General features: G+C 45.9%; 1 protein-coding gene across 2 annotated transcripts in view; it reads left to right on the top strand.

Moving 5' to 3' along the window:
* Window positions 1–9871, top strand: part of TGFBRAP1 (transforming growth factor beta receptor associated protein 1) — a 63327-nt gene extending 53456 nt beyond the window's left edge. The window contains exons 9-12 of one of the 2 annotated variants that reach the window (XM_032255583.1): window positions 1284–1430; window positions 1954–2113; window positions 4555–4988; window positions 6689–9871. In XM_032255583.1, the coding sequence (XP_032111474.1) occupies window positions 1284–1430; window positions 1954–2113; window positions 4555–4988; window positions 6689–6865 (918 nt within the window). In that variant the 3' untranslated portion in view covers window positions 6866–9871. The remainder of the gene's footprint in view (window positions 1–1283; window positions 1431–1953; window positions 2114–4554; window positions 4989–6688) is intronic. The other variant, XM_032255584.1, reaches the window with a different exon arrangement.
* Window positions 9872–18378: the final 8507 nt, after the last annotated feature.

The raw sequence follows: 18378 nt of genomic DNA, 5'->3' as shown, positions 1-18378 counted from the left end.
AACGCCCTACAGGTTACTGGGAGGAACACAGCAAGCATTTCAGTTCTCACCGTGAAAAACATATGCTTCCATGGCTCCCCTCAGAGAGACAAAATTAGGTTTCCGATGCAGGACCTTGGTCCTGAATGGAGAGTTTCTGAGTGCTGCATCTGCCTTTCTAAAACCTGAGTTGGAATATACTCTCATATCCTCCGTGGTGCTGCCTTCCCTGGAAAATCAGAACCAGGCACTGCCACTTTGTGTACCTGTGACTCCATCTTTACTTTGCCTCTGTGCATATGCCTGCAGAACACATCTTGACCCACTTACACACACCTACAACATGGATCTCAGTGCCGTTGCAAAGTTTAGGCCTCTCCCAATGCTCATAGATGATAGCAGCAGAACATACATAGAATTCAGTGTGCCACATGGTGGATAGTCACCTGACAAAGGTCATTGCTTAAACATCACAGCAACCCCTCAGTGGGCATTAGCTACAGGTGAGGAAACTGAAGCTATAGTTGGTAAAGCTGAGACACAAATCCAGGCTTACAGAATCCAAAATCTGTACCATAATACATGATATATGAATGTATTGGGCTTATAGGGGGTGTGTGTGTGCGTGCATAGGATAGAACCTGAACACGTAAGGGCTTGGAGGAGGTGCGGTGGAGAGCTGCTTTCCTACCTGCCTCACTGTCCTTTCCTTGAACCAGAGGATTGAACCAGTGCCTCCACTTGATAGACACAGGAAGGCAGCCTGGAAACTTGCTCAGGGACTGGAGGCTTAGAGCTCAGATGAACCATCTATCAAAATTAACCCAGAGTAGATAATCCATATTCAGAGAAGTGAGTTTACTGTACAGAAATTTCAGTGCTTTCAATATCTTTTCACATACTATTCTGCTACTGGCCATCCTTGTTCTTGGATGATCTAAGTATTATAGAATCGTTACTCCATGGGTTGTCAAAATCTGTCACCAATAAATGCTTTGTTCTTCAGTTTCCAATTTGCACAGGGTGTGTGATGAGGGCTTCAGGGTTTAGGCTGCCTTTTCTACCTTGATTTGTTGCCCTCTGGCCTTTGACAGTGCTTCATGCTGGACTGTTTTTCTCTATAATTATATTTTTTAAACCACTGTATTGAGATATGATTGACATACAAAAAGCTGTACATATTGAATATATCATTATATTTTAAGTGATGATTTTATCTAAAGCTTTAATGTGCAGTGACCAAAATAGATGAAGAAAAAGTGGGTTTGAAAAGTACAGTCGCTGTATTGCTGCCCCTCTTTCAGGTCGGAGTTCAGGTTTTCACCAAGAGACCTTTGGATGAACAGCAGAAGAATAGTTTTAATCCAGACGACGTTATCAATTGCCTTAAAAAATACCCTAAAGCCCTTGTGAAGTATCTGGAACATCTCGTGATAGACAAGAGACTGCAGGTGAGCACTGCAGAACTTAGACTCAAGAGCGTGGGCTGGAAAGACAGAATTGAACTAGAACACTTTTTGGCATGTGGTTCTGTGTAATGTCTGTTCCCCGGGTGCTCCATCCTACTCGTTGATGGTCTGATGGGGGCCTTGAGGCTTGTGGAAAGAGACCTGGAGCAATAGGTAGCTTTATTTTTTCTCCTTGCATCTCACGACCGCTCAGCTTTTATTTTTCTCCTTTTTTCCTTCTTTGTTATAATCCTTAAAGGGAGTAAAAGGAGCTATACCTTTTTGTAGGTTACCTAAATTCTGCGGCCCTTACTTCTCAAAATAAGAGGTCATTTTTTGTTATGTTCCCCATAGGTGGTCAGTTCATCTCTGTATTGTGGTTTCTGAGAGGGTTTTGATCCAGCGAGTGAGCGTCCGCCTAGCTCGTGTCAACGCAGCTCCCGTCTCCAAGCGTTGGCTGACGGGGGAGAGCTTTGGCCTTCCCACTTGAAAACACTGTTTGCTTGGCTCCCCCTGTTTCCTGCAGAAAGAAGAGTATCACACCCACTTAGCTGTGCTCTACCTGGAAGAGGTGCTGCAGCAGAGGGCCTCTGCCAGCAGCAAAGGTGCAGAGGCCACTGAGACGCAGGCCAAGCTGCGGCGCCTGCTCCAGAAGTCCAATTTATACCGGGTCCACTTTCTCATCGGTGAGGATGATCTCAGTATTGTTTCCCTTTAGAAAAACTCCTATCAAGTGGGTGGGAGGAAGCAGAGAGAGGGGCTTTGGCACAACTCCTGGGTGATTCCATGGGGTGATTCCTTTAATACCATTTTTTGACCAATAACAAAGCATGTCTAATACACTTGTTGTCTCCACAGAGCTTAGGAGTGCCAGGCAGCACTTCAGCACTACACTGAAATCACCAACAAAAGGCACCAAAATGCAAAAAAGCGTGGCACTGAATAGCCCCTGAAAAGGAAATGAAGCAAGGAGGGAGGGTGCGGCTCCTTTGGCCCCAGCTCTGTGTCAGGGTCTGTGCTTGTCGCAGATGACCTTGAAATTCCTGCAGGTGTTGATTGGGAGGTTACAAATAAATGTCAGCGAGTAGATGACTCTAAATGCAGAATCCACAAATAATGAGGATTGACTGGATATGCCAGGCACAGGTTGAAACACCCAGGCTGCCTTATGACATACAGTTCCCACAACAGCCCTGTGAAGTGAGTCTGGTCATTCCTCCATTTTTACAGAAGAGTGCACTGAAACTCAGAGAGGTTACCCCACTTGCCACAGGTCACACAGCCCAATGCGCAGTAGAGCCAGAACAGGGGTGTGGGATGGTATTTCATGAGACCAGCAAATACTAGTTCTGGCTTGCACCTGCACCTACATTGGGACTTTCTGTGGCGATCTGCCATGTGAATTCTGTTGACTCACAGCTACCGTCCCTGACTGATCATTGCCAGGATGTACCAGCTATTGAATATTTTTACTCTCTCCTGACTTACCCTTTTTGCTTTACAAATCTCCTTATAAAACTCTCAGGCCAGCCACAAGTGTGTGGATCAATGCTTGCATTCCACCAGCTTTTTTGAGCATATAGAGTGTGTCACTGCACTGAGGATGTGAAGATGGATGAGACTTGGTCCTGGTCCTCAGAGACTCAGAGTTTAATTGTTATGCAGATAAGGGCTGGTACAGTTCTAGATGGGCAGAGGAACCCACAAGCTGTGTCTTGGGGCAGAGGGGGCAGAGGGGTCAGAGGCAGTCTCCTGGAAGAGGCCCTTTATGACCAGTCATTAAGTATAAGTCTGCGCTTGCAGATAGCACAGGGGAGCTTTCCGGCAATGGGGGTATCCCCTGTAGCACTGTGTGAGGAGCACTGGAAACCCAACACTAATTTGGTATCCCTTCTTAGTTAGATGACATGGGGAGATGTCAGTCTAGGGAAGTTGTAAAAACGATTCCACCCCAGCCTGTCCCCTCGGGGTGGCTGTGGGATGCAAATATAAATGAAATGATAGATGTGGAAGTGTAAATCACCACGATGATCTTTTCTTAACCGTCTTTGTGCCTCTCCTGGGGCCTTAACTATGGCAGCCACTTAGTAATTATTTGTTGGCCTTCCACTATGAGGTTGAAGGTGATGCATATTGTAACTTCTGTGTCGAGCACTATAAGGGACGTACCTTGTAGGGCCAGCCCTGTGCTATGCGGCCAGCAATGTCTGCCATGTTCTTCAGGCCTGAGGGACAGACAAGATTCAGATGCCTGTAATTTGATTATTAGCCTTGACCCTGAGCTAAGGATTGTCCTCATAGTATTTCTTCACAGTAGGAAGAGATCTTATAATCTCTTGAGGATGTAAAGACAGGTGAGACTCGCTTCTGGCCCTTAGAGACTCAGAGTTTAATTAGAATGCAGATAAGGGTGGTGGAGCTCTAGACGGACTGGGGTGGATGTTACAGATGGGGTGGGAAGCAAGGTGACTTTGCCAGTGAGACACAGCCCACTAAGGGCAGGGCCTTGGTCAGGAATGGTGCTTCCTTTGGGTTATGTCATTTTCCTTAGGACCTGGAAACTTAATTGCAGGTGAAACAAATAAAAAATCCTATTCTTAGCAACCTTTTGTTGAATAACGTAGAGATGGATTTTGAATTGTTTGAGCCCATATTCCATTCCATGAAATCTACTTTAAATTGGAATAAAGGGGTTCAGCACACCTTTTGGGGGAAGTAGTATTTGTTAGGATTTTAGGGGACTTAGTGTCCTATTTTAGTCAAAAGATACTGTCCTGAAAGGATAGCAGTGATCACGGAGTAACTGGAGACCTGGAAGGCTGATACTGAGCCCCTGGGCCTTTCTGAGGTTGTGGTTCATTTATTCTATTCATCCTGGAAATGCTAGAAAAAGGAATTGTTCTGTGGCCCAGCTATACTTTTGAGTAGAGTCTGCCTTCTGTTTTACTAACACCCAGATCCACAATGTGAAAATGCAAGAAAACCTTCCCTCAGTTATCTGAGTGGCAGCATTTGGCATTGTGAGAGAACCAGGTTGACTTTGCCCCTCCTGAAGCCCAGGAGGCCAGTTGCTGGGCGGGTGGCCAGCGGGCCCCTTTCTTTCTGAGCTATGGGTTCTGTCTCACAGAGAGGCTGCAGGGAGCTGGCCTGCCCATGGAGAGCGCCATCCTGCACGGGAAGCTGGGTGAGCACGAGAAGGCACTGCATATCCTGGTGCATGAGCTGCGGGACTTTGCAGCGGCCGAGGACTACTGCCTGTGGTGCTCCGAGGGCCGGGACCCACCCCACCGCCAGCGCCTCTTCCACACGTTGCTGGCCATCTACCTGCGTGCTGGCCCCGCCGCCAACGAGCTGGCAGTGGCCGCCATGGACCTGCTGAACCACCACGCCACTGAATTCGACGCAGCCCAGGTGCTGCAGATGCTGCCCGACACCTGGTCAGTGCAGCTCCTCTGCCCATTCCTGACAGGGGCCATGAGGGGCAGCGTCCACGCCAGGAGGACCATGCAGGTGGCTCTCGGCCTGGCCAAGTCAGAAAACTTAATTTACACCTATGATAAGGTGAGTACCGATCCCCACTAGCTGCTTCCTGGCCAGTCAGCATCGTATGGAAGGTAGATTTTACTGATGGAAAAATAGTCTTTGTCGGTTTTTCTTTTTTTCTGTCTCTGTGACTACAACACATCAATATCTGATCCTACTCATAGAAACTGAGGTCTGTGTGAGCAGAGGCAGAGGCTGGGCTGGTAGGGGTAACATTGGTGTAGTTTTTCTCCCCCTTTGGATGCTGGTTATTAAGAGAGCCTGCGGGACAGCTGTGGGGAGGAGAGCAGCAGCAGAATATCAGGCGCTTACCCAGCATGTGCCATGTGCCAGGCACTGACCTAGCATTTTATGTCATGCTAGCTTTTTGTCATCATGACAGTTTTATGCAGTATCTGCTGTCCACATCTCCATTTCACAGGAGAGGAAACAGAGGCAGAGAGCAGTCACATGCTCAGGAAATGGGCACACCCAGAGCTGCCTCCCAGACCAGTTCAGAACCCCACATTCTTGGTCCCCACGCTGTACTCCCCTTCTGGAGACTTCTTTCTTGTGGGCCTGAATTCCACATGGCTGGCAGAGTCTTTTTCCCAGAGTGGGAATCCGACGTGTTCCCCTCACACTTAGAAGCCTTTGCTGACGCCCCCTGGCATGGAAGATGCAGCCCATCTCTCCCCACCTCTGCTTTCCAGCACATCCTGGCTTTAGCAGAACTTTCCAGACGTGGCTTGGTATTTCATACTTGGTTGCTTTTGTAAATGCTGTACCCACTGCCTGGGATATTCTTAGCCTTTTCTTTGGGCCCAGCAAATGCCCAGTCAGAACTTAGCCAAAGTATTTTTTCCCTTGTGAAGCCATCTCAGACCTCTTAAGTAATCACCTTCTCTTTCACCCACCTTTTACTTAGTGTTTGCATTCACAGTTGTCACCTTGTACTGTTAGAGTTTGGGTTCTTCGAGGACAGGGAACTTCATTTCTTTATCTCAGTATCCGTAGGGCTAAGCCTGGCATGTTGAAGGCTTCTAGTCCATGTTTGCGGAATGACTGATGCAACTAAGGAGTGCGGGACGAATCACTAAGTTGCTGCTTGATCCTGCCAATAGACCAACCTGCCTGGGTTGACACAAGTGAATTGTGTAGAAAAGCTTCATAACTTTCAGAACTCAAGTCCTAGTTATCAGACAGGAACCCATGGCATTAAGACTCAGTTTCACCAGTTACACCTAAGGAAACAAAAGGATGTCTCCCAGGACCAGCCAGGAATATGCCATTCATTAGCTACATAACTTTGACTACATCCCTTATTTGTTTGTGCTTTACTTTTCTTATTTGCAAATGAGAGAACCCTGGAATTCAACTATTGTATGGTCCCATTCAGCATTAACATTCATGCCTTTCTAATAGGCCATGCTTGAAATGGTCAGAGCCCAGAGAATGTTGGAGAGAGGATCTTGGGTAGAAATGCCTCAGCCAGACAAGCAGCAATTACTTTTGTGAAATAAGAAAAGCATTTGTGTAGCTTTTTTACTTCTCCAGTTACTAAGGATTTACTAAGTTATTTACACCTTTAGTATTTTGTTTCAAGAAGTTGATACTTAAGAAAGTCTCAAAATAATAACCCATGGAGTAACGCATGTCAACTCTGCAAAACTAGAACATAGCCACTTTAAGTATACTTAACACATGACAGCATTCTTAGTCTTGGTTTCTTTTTGCAGATGAAGTTGAAAGGAAGCTCAATTCGGCTCTCAGACAAAAAGCTTTGTCAGATATGCCAAAATCCCTTTTGTGAGCCAGTGTTTGTTAGATACCCAAATGGTGGTCTTGTGCACACCCACTGTGCTGCCAGCAGACACACGAACCCCAGCTCATCCAGCCCTGGCACTCGGACTTGAAAAGCTTGTCCTGAGGGCATGAGGGGAACTCCAAGTTCTTTCTGAGCCTGCTGGACGTGAAGAGCAGACGACCATCATGCTCTATGTCAGCCAGGACGAAGGGAGACATCTGGGTACCAGGGAGCCTTCCGTCCACACACAACAAGGACTCCTCACTGCTGACCAGGCTCTATGAATGTTCATGGAAAACCTTTAAAAATCCCAAAAATAGAGACATGCAAGAGTTCACCTCTCCAGGCACTTAGTAATCCAAGACAAAGGTGTACGTTGAAAAAAAAGGGAGTCTTCCTCGTGCAGTCAGACCCAGGTGGGGGATTCCCCCACCACCCCCACACTCCGACCTTTAGACTCATGTTTGCACTGGAAACGTGGCTTTGGCATGGCTGGAGAGGAAGCCCTCTCTTGCCTGGGTGAGTGGCTAGTGCGCAGAGCCTCATGGGGGGCGGCCTTGCCCTCACTGCAGAGACGCGTTCTCCATCCATGCCGCTCACTCGTGAGCCCGTTTCCCAGGGTTACCTCATGGGCTCTGCCTTTGCCCTAAGAAACGGCTGACCCTGGAGAAGTACCTTTGTTCCTTCTTACTTCCTCTCCAGCTCTCAGCTCCCAAAAGATTCTGCCTTGTGTACCCAAGCACTCACTCTTGGGTGAACTCATGCTTCTGGCTGCCTAGCAAGTGAAGATCTGTTGAGAAACTGAGAAAGCTCCAAGAGAGAAGCTGCCCTCCCCACCTTGAAGAAGCCGCAGACACGGGACAGCCACGGTGGGCACAGGACAGCCATGGCAGGCAAGGGCCCAGCTGTGTGCCCCTTTCCTGTCACAGCAACTGCTGATTTGAAACTCCATAATGAACATGTTGAACTTAACATTTTTATTTAAATTTGTATCATGTTCATAGTTGCTCTCTTGTTGAGGGAGTCATCTGTCCTATTTGTTAGGGATATTTTCTTGTTAAAATGTACCTCCTGTTGAATACTGGGGAAATTAAAAGGGAAGTGTGGTCAGCACATACTGAGCATTCTTTTCTGGAGAGGCCGGTTTTAGCCTCACACTTTTAGCAGGACCGGCAGCAGGTGGAAGTGCCTGTGTGTGTGCTGGATGGGGGCATCGCCTCCTGCATGGCACACCCTCCCGAGGACGTCCAGACAGGCTGTGTTACCTCCCAGCACTTTATGTGCCTGCTCTGAGGTGTCCTGAACACACAGCAAAGGCCTCTCATTCATCACAGGCCGGGGATTCCTTTTGTGTTTCTGTATAGCATTGATGACGATCTGACGTTGTCACTTCACTGCCCTCTTCAGAATTTCTTCATTGTGATGACTGATTTTATTCTATTAGGGACTAACAATAAAGGCAGTCTACCCACTACGATAATGCTTGGGAAACAAGCGTCAGCTTGTACGTATGACAAGAGAGGACCCTGAATACACCCTGTCTTCATCAGCCCAAGCTTTACTGAAGTGGGATGAAGAGCTCATCTCTGTTCTTTAAAACATGTTTCCTGTACTAATATTGGTCCATGTATTTTCTTTGTCCTTTTGGGATTCTAAGTGGGCCAAGAAGCAAAAACATCCATGTGGTGTTTGGGGGGAATTGGCACCATTTTTTCCTAACTGTGTTTCAATTAACTAAAGAATAAATGAAGAAATTCTCCTGGTAGCACAACTGTATGCTGTGTGAATTGGTGTGAGCTCAAAGCCTGGTCATGTGTTTTACGTGTGGGTGATTCTGTTGTAGAATGGTTGTATTACTGCATATGTTATCATGACAACTTGTGAGTTTGAGTTTATATTTCTCAAAGAACAAGTTACCCGTATATGCAACATTGCACTATTAAAAGCTCTATTTCTCTGTCCACAAAATGGGTAAAATCTTGAAAAAGCTTTGCAGTTGCTCATTCCTAACATGGGGACACTAGTCTTTTTTTTTTTTTTTTTGAGATGGAGCCTTGTTCTGTCGCCAGGCTGGAATGCTATGGTGCAGTCTCGGCTCACTGCAACCTCTGCCTCCTGGGTTCAAGCGATTCTCCTGCCTCAGCCTCCCAAGAAACTGGGACTACAGGCGCATGTCACCACACCCAGCTAATTTTTGTATTCTTAGTACACACGGGGTTTTACCATGTTGCCCAGGATAGTCTCCATCTCCTGACCTCATGATCCACCTGCCTCAGCCTCCCAAAGTGCTGGGATTACAGGCGTGAGCCACCGCACCCGGTCAACACTAGTCTTTTTTATTTTTTCAGTGAAGATTGATCAATAGTCTGAAATGTTCATTGTTCTTTAGAATTGTGGGAATTAAAGTTGAGCAGTTTTCCATCTCTACCAAATCCTTAACCACAAGCAGCGTTCTATGACAGTATGAAGAATTGTCTAATATGCTAAAACTGTACTTTAACCTTTCTGTCACTCCAAGGTCCTTTTCTCAGTTCGTAATTTTGAGAGAAATGTATGGTTCTTTCTTACAGGCCCACTGATTTGTAACTGTGCCATGGAATAGAGCAATTAGACCCATCAGACCTTTTCCCCCTCATTAGGTTCCGTGTAACCATTCTCGTTAAAACAGCATGAACTGAATTCAGTTTACATTCATATTCTATGGGCAATACCGTTTGGTTTTTGGAACTGTTTATCTGCTGTTGCCTATCAAATATTATTGTAGGAGTGTCACGCGTGCCGCGGTGCACTGGGCTGAGTTCAGCTGCGAAGCTCCCACTGAAGCGTGCTTACGTGTGCCTCTCACCTCCGGAGTGCAGGCAGGTGGCTGCAGGGTTCCAGCTCTGAATGGATGCCCATGACGCAACTGGGGCAGCCCTTGCTTTTTTGCTTGCCCTCCCACAGAAACCTTTGTCCATGCGACTTTATCCTTTGCCCCCGATTGGGTCCCAAATACACAAAATGTACAAATGTAAACTTGCTCATTTTATTAAAATTCTTTTAGTTCTTTGTTCTTTCTGTAATTTTTTAAAATAAAAATAACCTTGATGGAGTGATGCTTTCCACTCACGCCATACCTAGCCTAATGAGTTCTAGAATCTGTACCTTCTTGCTTTTCCCAGCACCTGTGGAGGACTTGAATTGCCCACCCCTTAAATTCTGCTACTGTTTTACCAAATTTTAACCTATCTGCTTCTGAATTTACCCAATGTATATTTTAGGGTGCTCCCTGAGATTGGTTGCCTTCAGATTAATTATGCACTGAGGAATTCAATCAAGGAAATTTCTGATTACTTCTTACCTACTTCACCTTTTAGCCAGATGCTCTTAAATAGGCCTGCTACTCTTGGATTTCTAACTCTGAGCATATTCAAATACATAACTCTTACAAAATCAGACCTTTTAATTTTACTTCATCCCCTACGCTGTTGTTGATGGCGGGTCTTTCAGCCGTCCTGGTGAATTTCAGAACCCTTTCTCATGTTCTTTAATTCCAGGTGCTGTTCCAGCCCTGAAGAAAGGAGGATGTTCACACACACGATAATCCCTTGAGGGTTTTTTGGTTTGTTTTGCTTTGTTTTTTATGAGATGGAAGTTTGCTCTTGTCGCCTGTACTGGAGTGCAGTGGTGTGATCTCAGCTCACTGCAACCTCCACCTCCTGGGTTCAAGTTATTCTCCTGCCTCAGCCTCCCAAGTAGCTGGGACTACAGGTGCTCTGCCCACCACACCCACCTAATTTTTTAAAAAATATTTTTAGTAAAGACAGTTTCACCATGTTGGCCAGGCTGGTTTTGAACTCTTGACCTCAGGTGATCCACCTGCCTCGGCCTCTCAAAGTGCTGGGATTACAGGTGTGAGCTACCACACCCAGTCCTCCTGAGTATTCTGATCCTATTCCACATCACTGGCTTGGGGTAAATCTCAAATATGTATGAATAGAGGTGAGGTGTCATGGACTCACACGTATTTCAAATTGAAGAAGCTGAGGTGGTGTGTCGAGGTTGTTTTCTTGGAGTTGGAGGAGGTGCCAAGCCAGAGCTGTGGTTCCTGCCTGCAGATTCTCCCACCTTGGGCTTCACCAACCCGTGAACAGACAACCAGAATACAGCCCAGCGTGGACTCATATTGGCTTTTAGATTCCAACCATCGCATTGCTGTTTTTAGAAAATCATAAAGCAGCAGGTACATATTCTTTTCTCATTTTTACCTCGTTGTTATCTGAAGGCCCATTAGCATATTAGAGAATAAGAAAGAGGGGGACTTCAGACATATAAACCCAACTGGAAAGGAGGACTTGTAGATTCACAGTAACTGCATCACAAGAAAGTTACAATGGCAGATTAGGCTAAGTGGCTGGGGGAGAGTGTGTACATTGATGTCCTAAATGTGTCTGTCAGTGAAGGCAGAGACTGGTGTCTGACTCAGTTAAATGGGCTGTGACTTGTGTTAGAGTAATTAGATATTAACTAACACCCCATTTGCTCTTAGCAGATCTGTCAACCTTAGCGTTTGAAATGAAAATGTTCAAGAATCTAGACCATATGGACTAGAGGCCCTTTCACCTTCTCAGAAAAGCCAACTGGCTGGAGCAGCGTCCAAGGCTTGTTAACAGTTCTTGGGAGATAAGCACTTTAATTAATGAAGCCCACTTTTCCTTGGCTTGCAACTGGGACAGGGAAACACATAGCTATCATTCAGCCTGCAGTCCAGAGTCATAAATTAGTTAAATGAGATTACGTGGCACGTGGCAAGAAGGGCTTGGCAAGCAATACATGCAACTCAACAGGCCAAGCATGACTTGAGAAGTCAAATGTCAGGTGTCAGGAGTGTGGGCCTTTTGGGGCTGACACATCTGGCTGTGGTCCTTGGCAAGTCAGGTCACCCAGCCCTCCGTGCCTGTGTCAGTCCATTTTTGCATTGCTCTAAAGAAATATTTGAGACTGGATTGCTTGTAAAGAAGGGGTTTGTTTGGCTCACGTTCTGCAGGCCATACAGGAAGCATGGTGCTGGCATCTGCTTCTGGGGAGGCCTCAGGAAGTGTCCAGCCTTGGTGGGAGGCCGGGGGGAGAAGGTACATCACGTGGCAAGAGCAGGAGTGAGAGAGCGAGGAGGAGGTGCCAGCCTCCTTTAAACAGCCAACTCTCACGTGAACTAACAGCGAGAACTCACTCATTACCATGGAGAGGTAATTCATGAGGGATTCACCCCCAGGTTCCAGTAACTCCCACTAGCCCGCCCCCTCCAAAACTGGAGGTTACATTTCAATATGAGCTTTGAAAGGCAACATGCAACTGAACCATATCAGTGGCATTGTCCGTAAGTGGGAGGTGGAGTTGGCAGCTCTGTTCCAAGAGAGGGAAGTCAGGGCAGTAGCAGTATGGTCTCAGCCTTCGTTACCAAATGATGCCCTCTAGGACCCAGGATCTCAGGTGGCCCTTTAAAGCACCCAGCACAGGGCTCATGCAAGCATCCCATGGGTGTTCCTCCATAGGTGTGTCTAAGCATGCCAGAATCTCATTGCATGATTCCTTGATTGGGAAAATGACTCTGGCCCACTCCTCCCCTCAATTCCCGGTTCCGACTGGAGTCAGGAGAGGAGTTGGTCTACACATACCCTTTTCAAGTGGTTTTCAGTTGCCCCTTTTCCTCCAGCCTCTGCCAATCTTGACAAAGAATCCTCTTCCCTTTTCTTCCTTCCTTTCTTTCTTTTTTGAGATGGAATCTTGCTCTGTTGCCCAGTCTGGAGTGCAGTAGCATGATCTCAGGTCACAGTAACCTCTGCCTCCCAAGTTCAAGCGATTCTCCTGACTCAGCCTCCCAAGTAGCTAGGACTACAGGTGCATGCCACCATGCCCAGCTAATTTTTCCATTTTTAGTAGAGACAGGGTTTCCCTATGTTGGCCAGGCTGGTCACAAACTCCTGACCTCAAGTGACCCTCCTACCTTGGCCTCCCAAAGTGCTAGGATTACAGGTGTGAGCCACCGTGCACGGCCTCCCCTTGCCTTTTCTCTGAGAAAAGGCAAGAAAGACAAAAGTGTTCCTCTTTCTCTAGAGAACATTTTCCATTTATCTCACTTGAAATATCAGTTTTTCTCTTTCAGATTTCATGTGTGTGCCACTAAGCTGGCGAGGCCAATCCCCAACCTGACCTCAATAGGAATGTGAGCTAAGATGACATGATGTGCTTTGAGCTGACTCACCAGCCCTTGCCTCTTTCTGGTCGCCCACACACATTTATGATAGAACTGGGGTGGCCAGTCAGCTCACCCTCCCTCACTCCCGCCTCTGCAGCCAGTGCATTGTGGTAAAACCCCACCATTTATTTCCAAACTATTTTTCAATACATTGCTGACTTACAGACAACTATTGACTGAAACTCATAAACAAATACAACTGAAATCCTAAACTTTTACTTTCTTAAGATTTAGAGTACAAGAGAACATTTCCCAGTTGTTTACAAGACAAAATGATGTACGCTTCTAAAGAGTTTCAATTTCTTTGAGTTCAGTCGATTTACAAGAATGTATTCCCTTTATATGCGTAAACATAGTCAGAAACTCAATTTTATGCCCTCCCTACAAAAGACAGGTTATATTACTGACCTGGCTATATTTAACTGCATTTTTTATGTATGTAAATATTTTTGCCATTTTCATATTGTATTTTCTTATCGTGGTAGAATATAACATTAAGTTTATCATTCTAACAATTTTTAAGTGTATAGTTCTGTGGCAGAAATACAATTACATTGTTGTGCAATCATCATCATCATCCATTTCCAGAACATTTTCTCATCATCCCAAACAGAAACTCTGTCCCTGTTAAACACTAACTCCCCGTTTCTCCCTCCCCAGCCCCTAGCACCCCCATTCTACTTTCTGTCTCTGAACTTGACTATTCTAGGTATCTCATAGAAGCGGAATCACACAGTATGTGTCCTTTTGTGACTGGCTTATTTCACTTGGCATTATGTCCTCAAGGTTTATCCATATTGTAGCATCTGTCAGAATTCTCTTCCTTTTTTTTGGAGATGAAATCTCACTCTGTCACCCCCAGGCTGGAGTGCAGTGGTGCGATCTCAGCTCACTGTGACCTCTGCCTCCTGCATACAAGGGATCTTCCTGCCTAAGCCTCTGAGTAGCTGGGATTACAGGCGCACGTCATCATGCCCTGCTAATTTTTTGTATTTGTAGTAGAGACAGCGTTTCACCACGTTGGCCAGGCTGGTATCAAACTCCTGACCTCAAGTGATCTGCCCACCTCAGCCTCCCAAAGTGCCAGGATTACAGGTATAAGCCACTGCGCCTGTACATGAATTTTCTTCCTTTTTCACATTGAATAATGTTCCATTTCATGATTTTAAAATAGTATAGTTACCAAGAGTGTATGTGCATAGATTATTTGCATTTATTTTATATAAAATTAGAATTGCTATTTTGTATATTCATATCAGCACAGAAAAATATAACCCAAATCAGCCCATCTAAAAGTCATCAGCTTATTTGTCCTAAACCCTTCCATTGGGTCTAAACAGACCAACAAGCAGAATTCATGAATGGTCTAAGGTGGGCCCTTGAAAATGGGTTCAAAATCAGCACAAGGTCTTTACCAACAAGGAAAGGTTTCCCCATTCATGACGTGACACTCATTCATCTGCAAAGGTCTGTGTAAAGCTGATTCAGAACAAGGTCCAGACTAACATACGGGAAAACATGGCCAGAGCCAGGGCAGCTGCCCTGTAGGTCAGAGCAGATGACAGAGTGGTCACTTGTCCTGTGTATTTCATTAGCAGATCTTCTAACAAAGCTTTGCATATTTTCCATTTTTTTCCCAACCCCGCCTTTATATAAACCTCTACAACATCTTTCAGGAAAGGAAGGAGGTGTGCCGTGTGCCCAGATCCCTAGTCACGCCCCTTCTTGGATGGTTACTCCAGCTAGTAGGGTTCCAATTCCTGTTTTTGAGAGGGTCACCACCGCATGACATCTGGAAGTGCAGAGAGCCGCTGAAGCTGATCACAGGACAGGAAGGGGACATTTATCCTCACTTTCCTGGGAGGGCAAGAAGTGACTTTGCAGGCAGTATAGACAGCGTGCGTGTTTGTGTCTGGGCTTGGGATGGGAAGGGCTGGTATTCACTTCTCCCTGGGTACCTTTCAGGGTGCAGTGCTTCAGCAAATCAGAACCAGCCTGTTTCCTTGAGTCCGGCTCCTTCTCCCACTGCTGTGGCAACTTGATGCTGTAGATTTCCTAACACATTTCCACACCTGCATTGCAGGCCTGTGTCTTGGGCGATTAGACCACAGCAAAGGTTGTGCAATTATAGAGGGAAGGTTGGCTGTCCCAGCACATCAAACTTGAGAGCCTCCTGTAAACCCATCATTATCTTGCTCCCATAACTGTAATTTCATGCAACTGAACATTGGAAACATGCAGCGGCAGTGCCAGTTTCCTATCTGTGCTCGATTTGCACCTACTGGTGTAATTTTCAGATATCTTGTGTTTATACAAACACTAGGAAACAAGCTGCTTCTTAAGCAGCAACTGACAGGAAAGGTCAGCTCTTTCCCACCGCCATGGCCGTGCCAGAATGCACATTGCATCAGTCAGGGTTCTCCAGAGAAAGAGAACCAATAGCAGAGCGTGTGTGTGTGTGTAGGGGTGGGGGGAGACAGAGAGAGAGAGAGAGAAAGAGAGAGAGAGAGAGAGAGAGCGTGTGATTGAGAGATTGCTTTATCATGAGAAATTGGCTCAGGCCATTCTGGAGGCTGAGAAGTTTTTATGATCTGCCATCAGCTTCTGGAGACCCAGGAAAACCAGTGACATAATTCAGTCCAAGCCTGAAAGCCTGACAGCCAGGGAGCTGATGGTCTAACTCCCAGTCTAAAGGCAGTAGAAAGTGAGAGGAGCTATGCCAGCTCAAGCACTGAGGCAAGTTAAAAAAAAAAAGGGGGGGGGCAAATTCCTTCTTTCTCCACCTTCTGTTCTATTCAGGCCCTCAATGGGTTGGATGATGTCCACACATAGGGGAGGGTAGATCTTCTCTCCTGAGGCCACCAACTCTGAAGCTAATCACATCTGGAAACACCCTCACAGAAGCACCCAGGAGGAAGGTTTAATCTGGATATCCTGTGGCCCAGTCACATTGACACATGAAATTGACCATCATATCCATCCAGTTGGTGAGGAAGATGGAAGGATCTTTCTGTCTGGGAACTATCTGGGGCTGTTAAGCTGGCAAGTGGCCTTGTTCCCTCCTGGGGCAGAGCCTCAGCAGCAATGACTTACTCCAAGTTTATGATCATGTTCATGCAACTGCAGAATTAGCAATGACTTGGCCATAGAGGGAGGCAGCTCAGGGACTGAGGGACTTACCTAGAACTGTATTTCATGTAAAGGGGGCAGTTTTCCCCTTTTCCATTTATCCATTCATGTATTCAACTACTCATTCATTCCACAAGTATATGCTGGGAGACTGCAGTGTGCCAGGCATTGTGCAAAGTTCTGCGGATAAAATGATGAAAAAAAAGCAGCAGATCGTGGCAAAGACCTTGTGCTGATTTTGGACCCGTTTTCAAGAGCACACCTTAGGCCAGGAGCTTTGCTTGTTGGTCTGTTTGGACCCAATGGAGGGGATTAGGGCAATAAACAGATGAATTTTAGATGGGCTGATATAGGCTTATATTTTTTATGTTGATATGAATATATAAAATAACAATTCTAATTTTATATAAAATACATGCAAATAGTCTATGCACATACACTTTTGGTAACTAAATATGCTATTTAAAATCCATGAAATGGAATATTATTCACTGTGAAAAAGGAAGAAAATTCTGATACACACTGCAGTATAGATGAATCTTGAGGATATAATGCCAAGTGAAATAAGCCACAAAAGGACACATACTGTGTGATTCCACTTCTATAAGATACCTAGAATAGTCAGCTTCGCAGAGATGGAAAGTAGAATGGTGGGGGCCAGAGGCTAGGGAGGGAGAAAGGGGGAGTTAGTGTTTAATGGGGACAGAGTTTCTGGGATGATGGAAAAAGTTCTGGTGATGGATAGTGGTGATGATTGCACAATAATGTAAATGTATTTCTGCCACAGAACTTTACACTTAAAAATTGTTAGAATGCCCCTAAACTTAATGTTATGTATATTTTACTACAATAAAAAATACACTATGAAAATGACAAGAATACTAATGTTACCGGAAAGGGGTCAGGATCCAGACCCCAAGAGAGGGCTCTTGGATCTCGCACAAGAAGGAATTCAGGGCAAGTCCATAGAATAAAGCGAAAGCACGTTTATTAAGAAAGTAAAGGAATAAAAGGATTGTCACTCCATAGAGCAGCCCCAAGGGCTGCTGGGTGCCCATTTTTATGGTTATTTCTTGATGACATGCTAAACAATGGGTGGATTATTGGTGCCTCCCCCTTTTAGACCACTTAGGGTCACTTCCTGACATTGCCACGGCATTTGTAAATTTCATGGCACTGGGGGGAGTGTAGCTGTGAGGACGACGGGAGGTCATTCTCATCACCATCTTGGTTTTGGTGGGGTTTGGCCGGCTTCTTTACTGCAACCTGTTTTATCATCGAGGTCTTTATGACCTGTATCTTGTGCCGACCTCCTATCTCATCTTGTGATTTAGAATGTCTGACCGTCTGGGAATGCAGCCCAGCAGGTCTTCAGCCTTATTTTACCCAGCTCCTATTCAAGATGGAGTGCTCTGGCTCAAATGCCTCTGAGAGTAACATACATGGAAAATGCATTTAATATCACCAAGACAGTAATACGATAACCTGTCTTTTGCGGGTTTGCATAAAGTTGAGTTTCTGACTGTTTACTAATATAAAGGGAATATATTCTTGTAAACTGACTGAAATCAAAGAAATTGAATCTCTTTAGACATGCACATCATTTTGTCTTGTAAACAACCAGGGACATTTACAACAGAGTGGGACAAATGCTAGAGGGGCAGTGTGGGTAAACCAGATGGCCAAGAGGGAAGCCTTAGTCGGGGAAAAGTGCTCCAGGCAGAGGAAGCAGCAGGACCAACCCTAGAAGTGAGCGAGGTGATGGCCCCCTGGAAATGAGGGGGTCAGTTTGAGTAACCAGGAGCCCAGGGAGTAACCGGGGAATGGTGATAGATAAGGATGAAGGGGGAAGCTTTATCCTGGTTCTAAGCAAAAGAACACACGTATTTGAGCTGTGTAAAGAGCAACAATTCTATCACCGAAGGGAGCCACTGCCAACATTTCCTTCTGGTATTCTGCCTGTTCATCTTGAGCTTTGCAAAGTCAAACTTTTTTAAAACATAAGAACGGGCGCGGTGGCTCAAGCCTGTAATCCCAGCACTTTGGGAGGCCGAGGCGGGTGGATCACGAGGTCAAGAGATCGAGACCATCCTGGTCAACATAGTGAAACCCCATCTCTACTAAAAATGCAAAAAATTAGCTGGGCATGGTGGTGCGTGCCTGTAATCCCAGCTACTCAGGAGGCTGAGGCAGGAGAATTGCCTGAACCCAGGAGGCGGAGGTTGCGGTGAGCCGAGATCGCGCCATTGCACTCCAGC

Source organism: Sapajus apella, unplaced genomic scaffold (genome assembly GCF_009761245.1).
Source record: "Sapajus apella isolate SASKATOON/1434 unplaced genomic scaffold, GSC_monkey_1.0 scaffold89, whole genome shotgun sequence".
NCBI lineage: Eukaryota > Metazoa > Chordata > Mammalia > Primates > Cebidae > Sapajus > Sapajus apella.
This window is presented reverse-complemented; position numbering and strand designations above follow the sequence as displayed.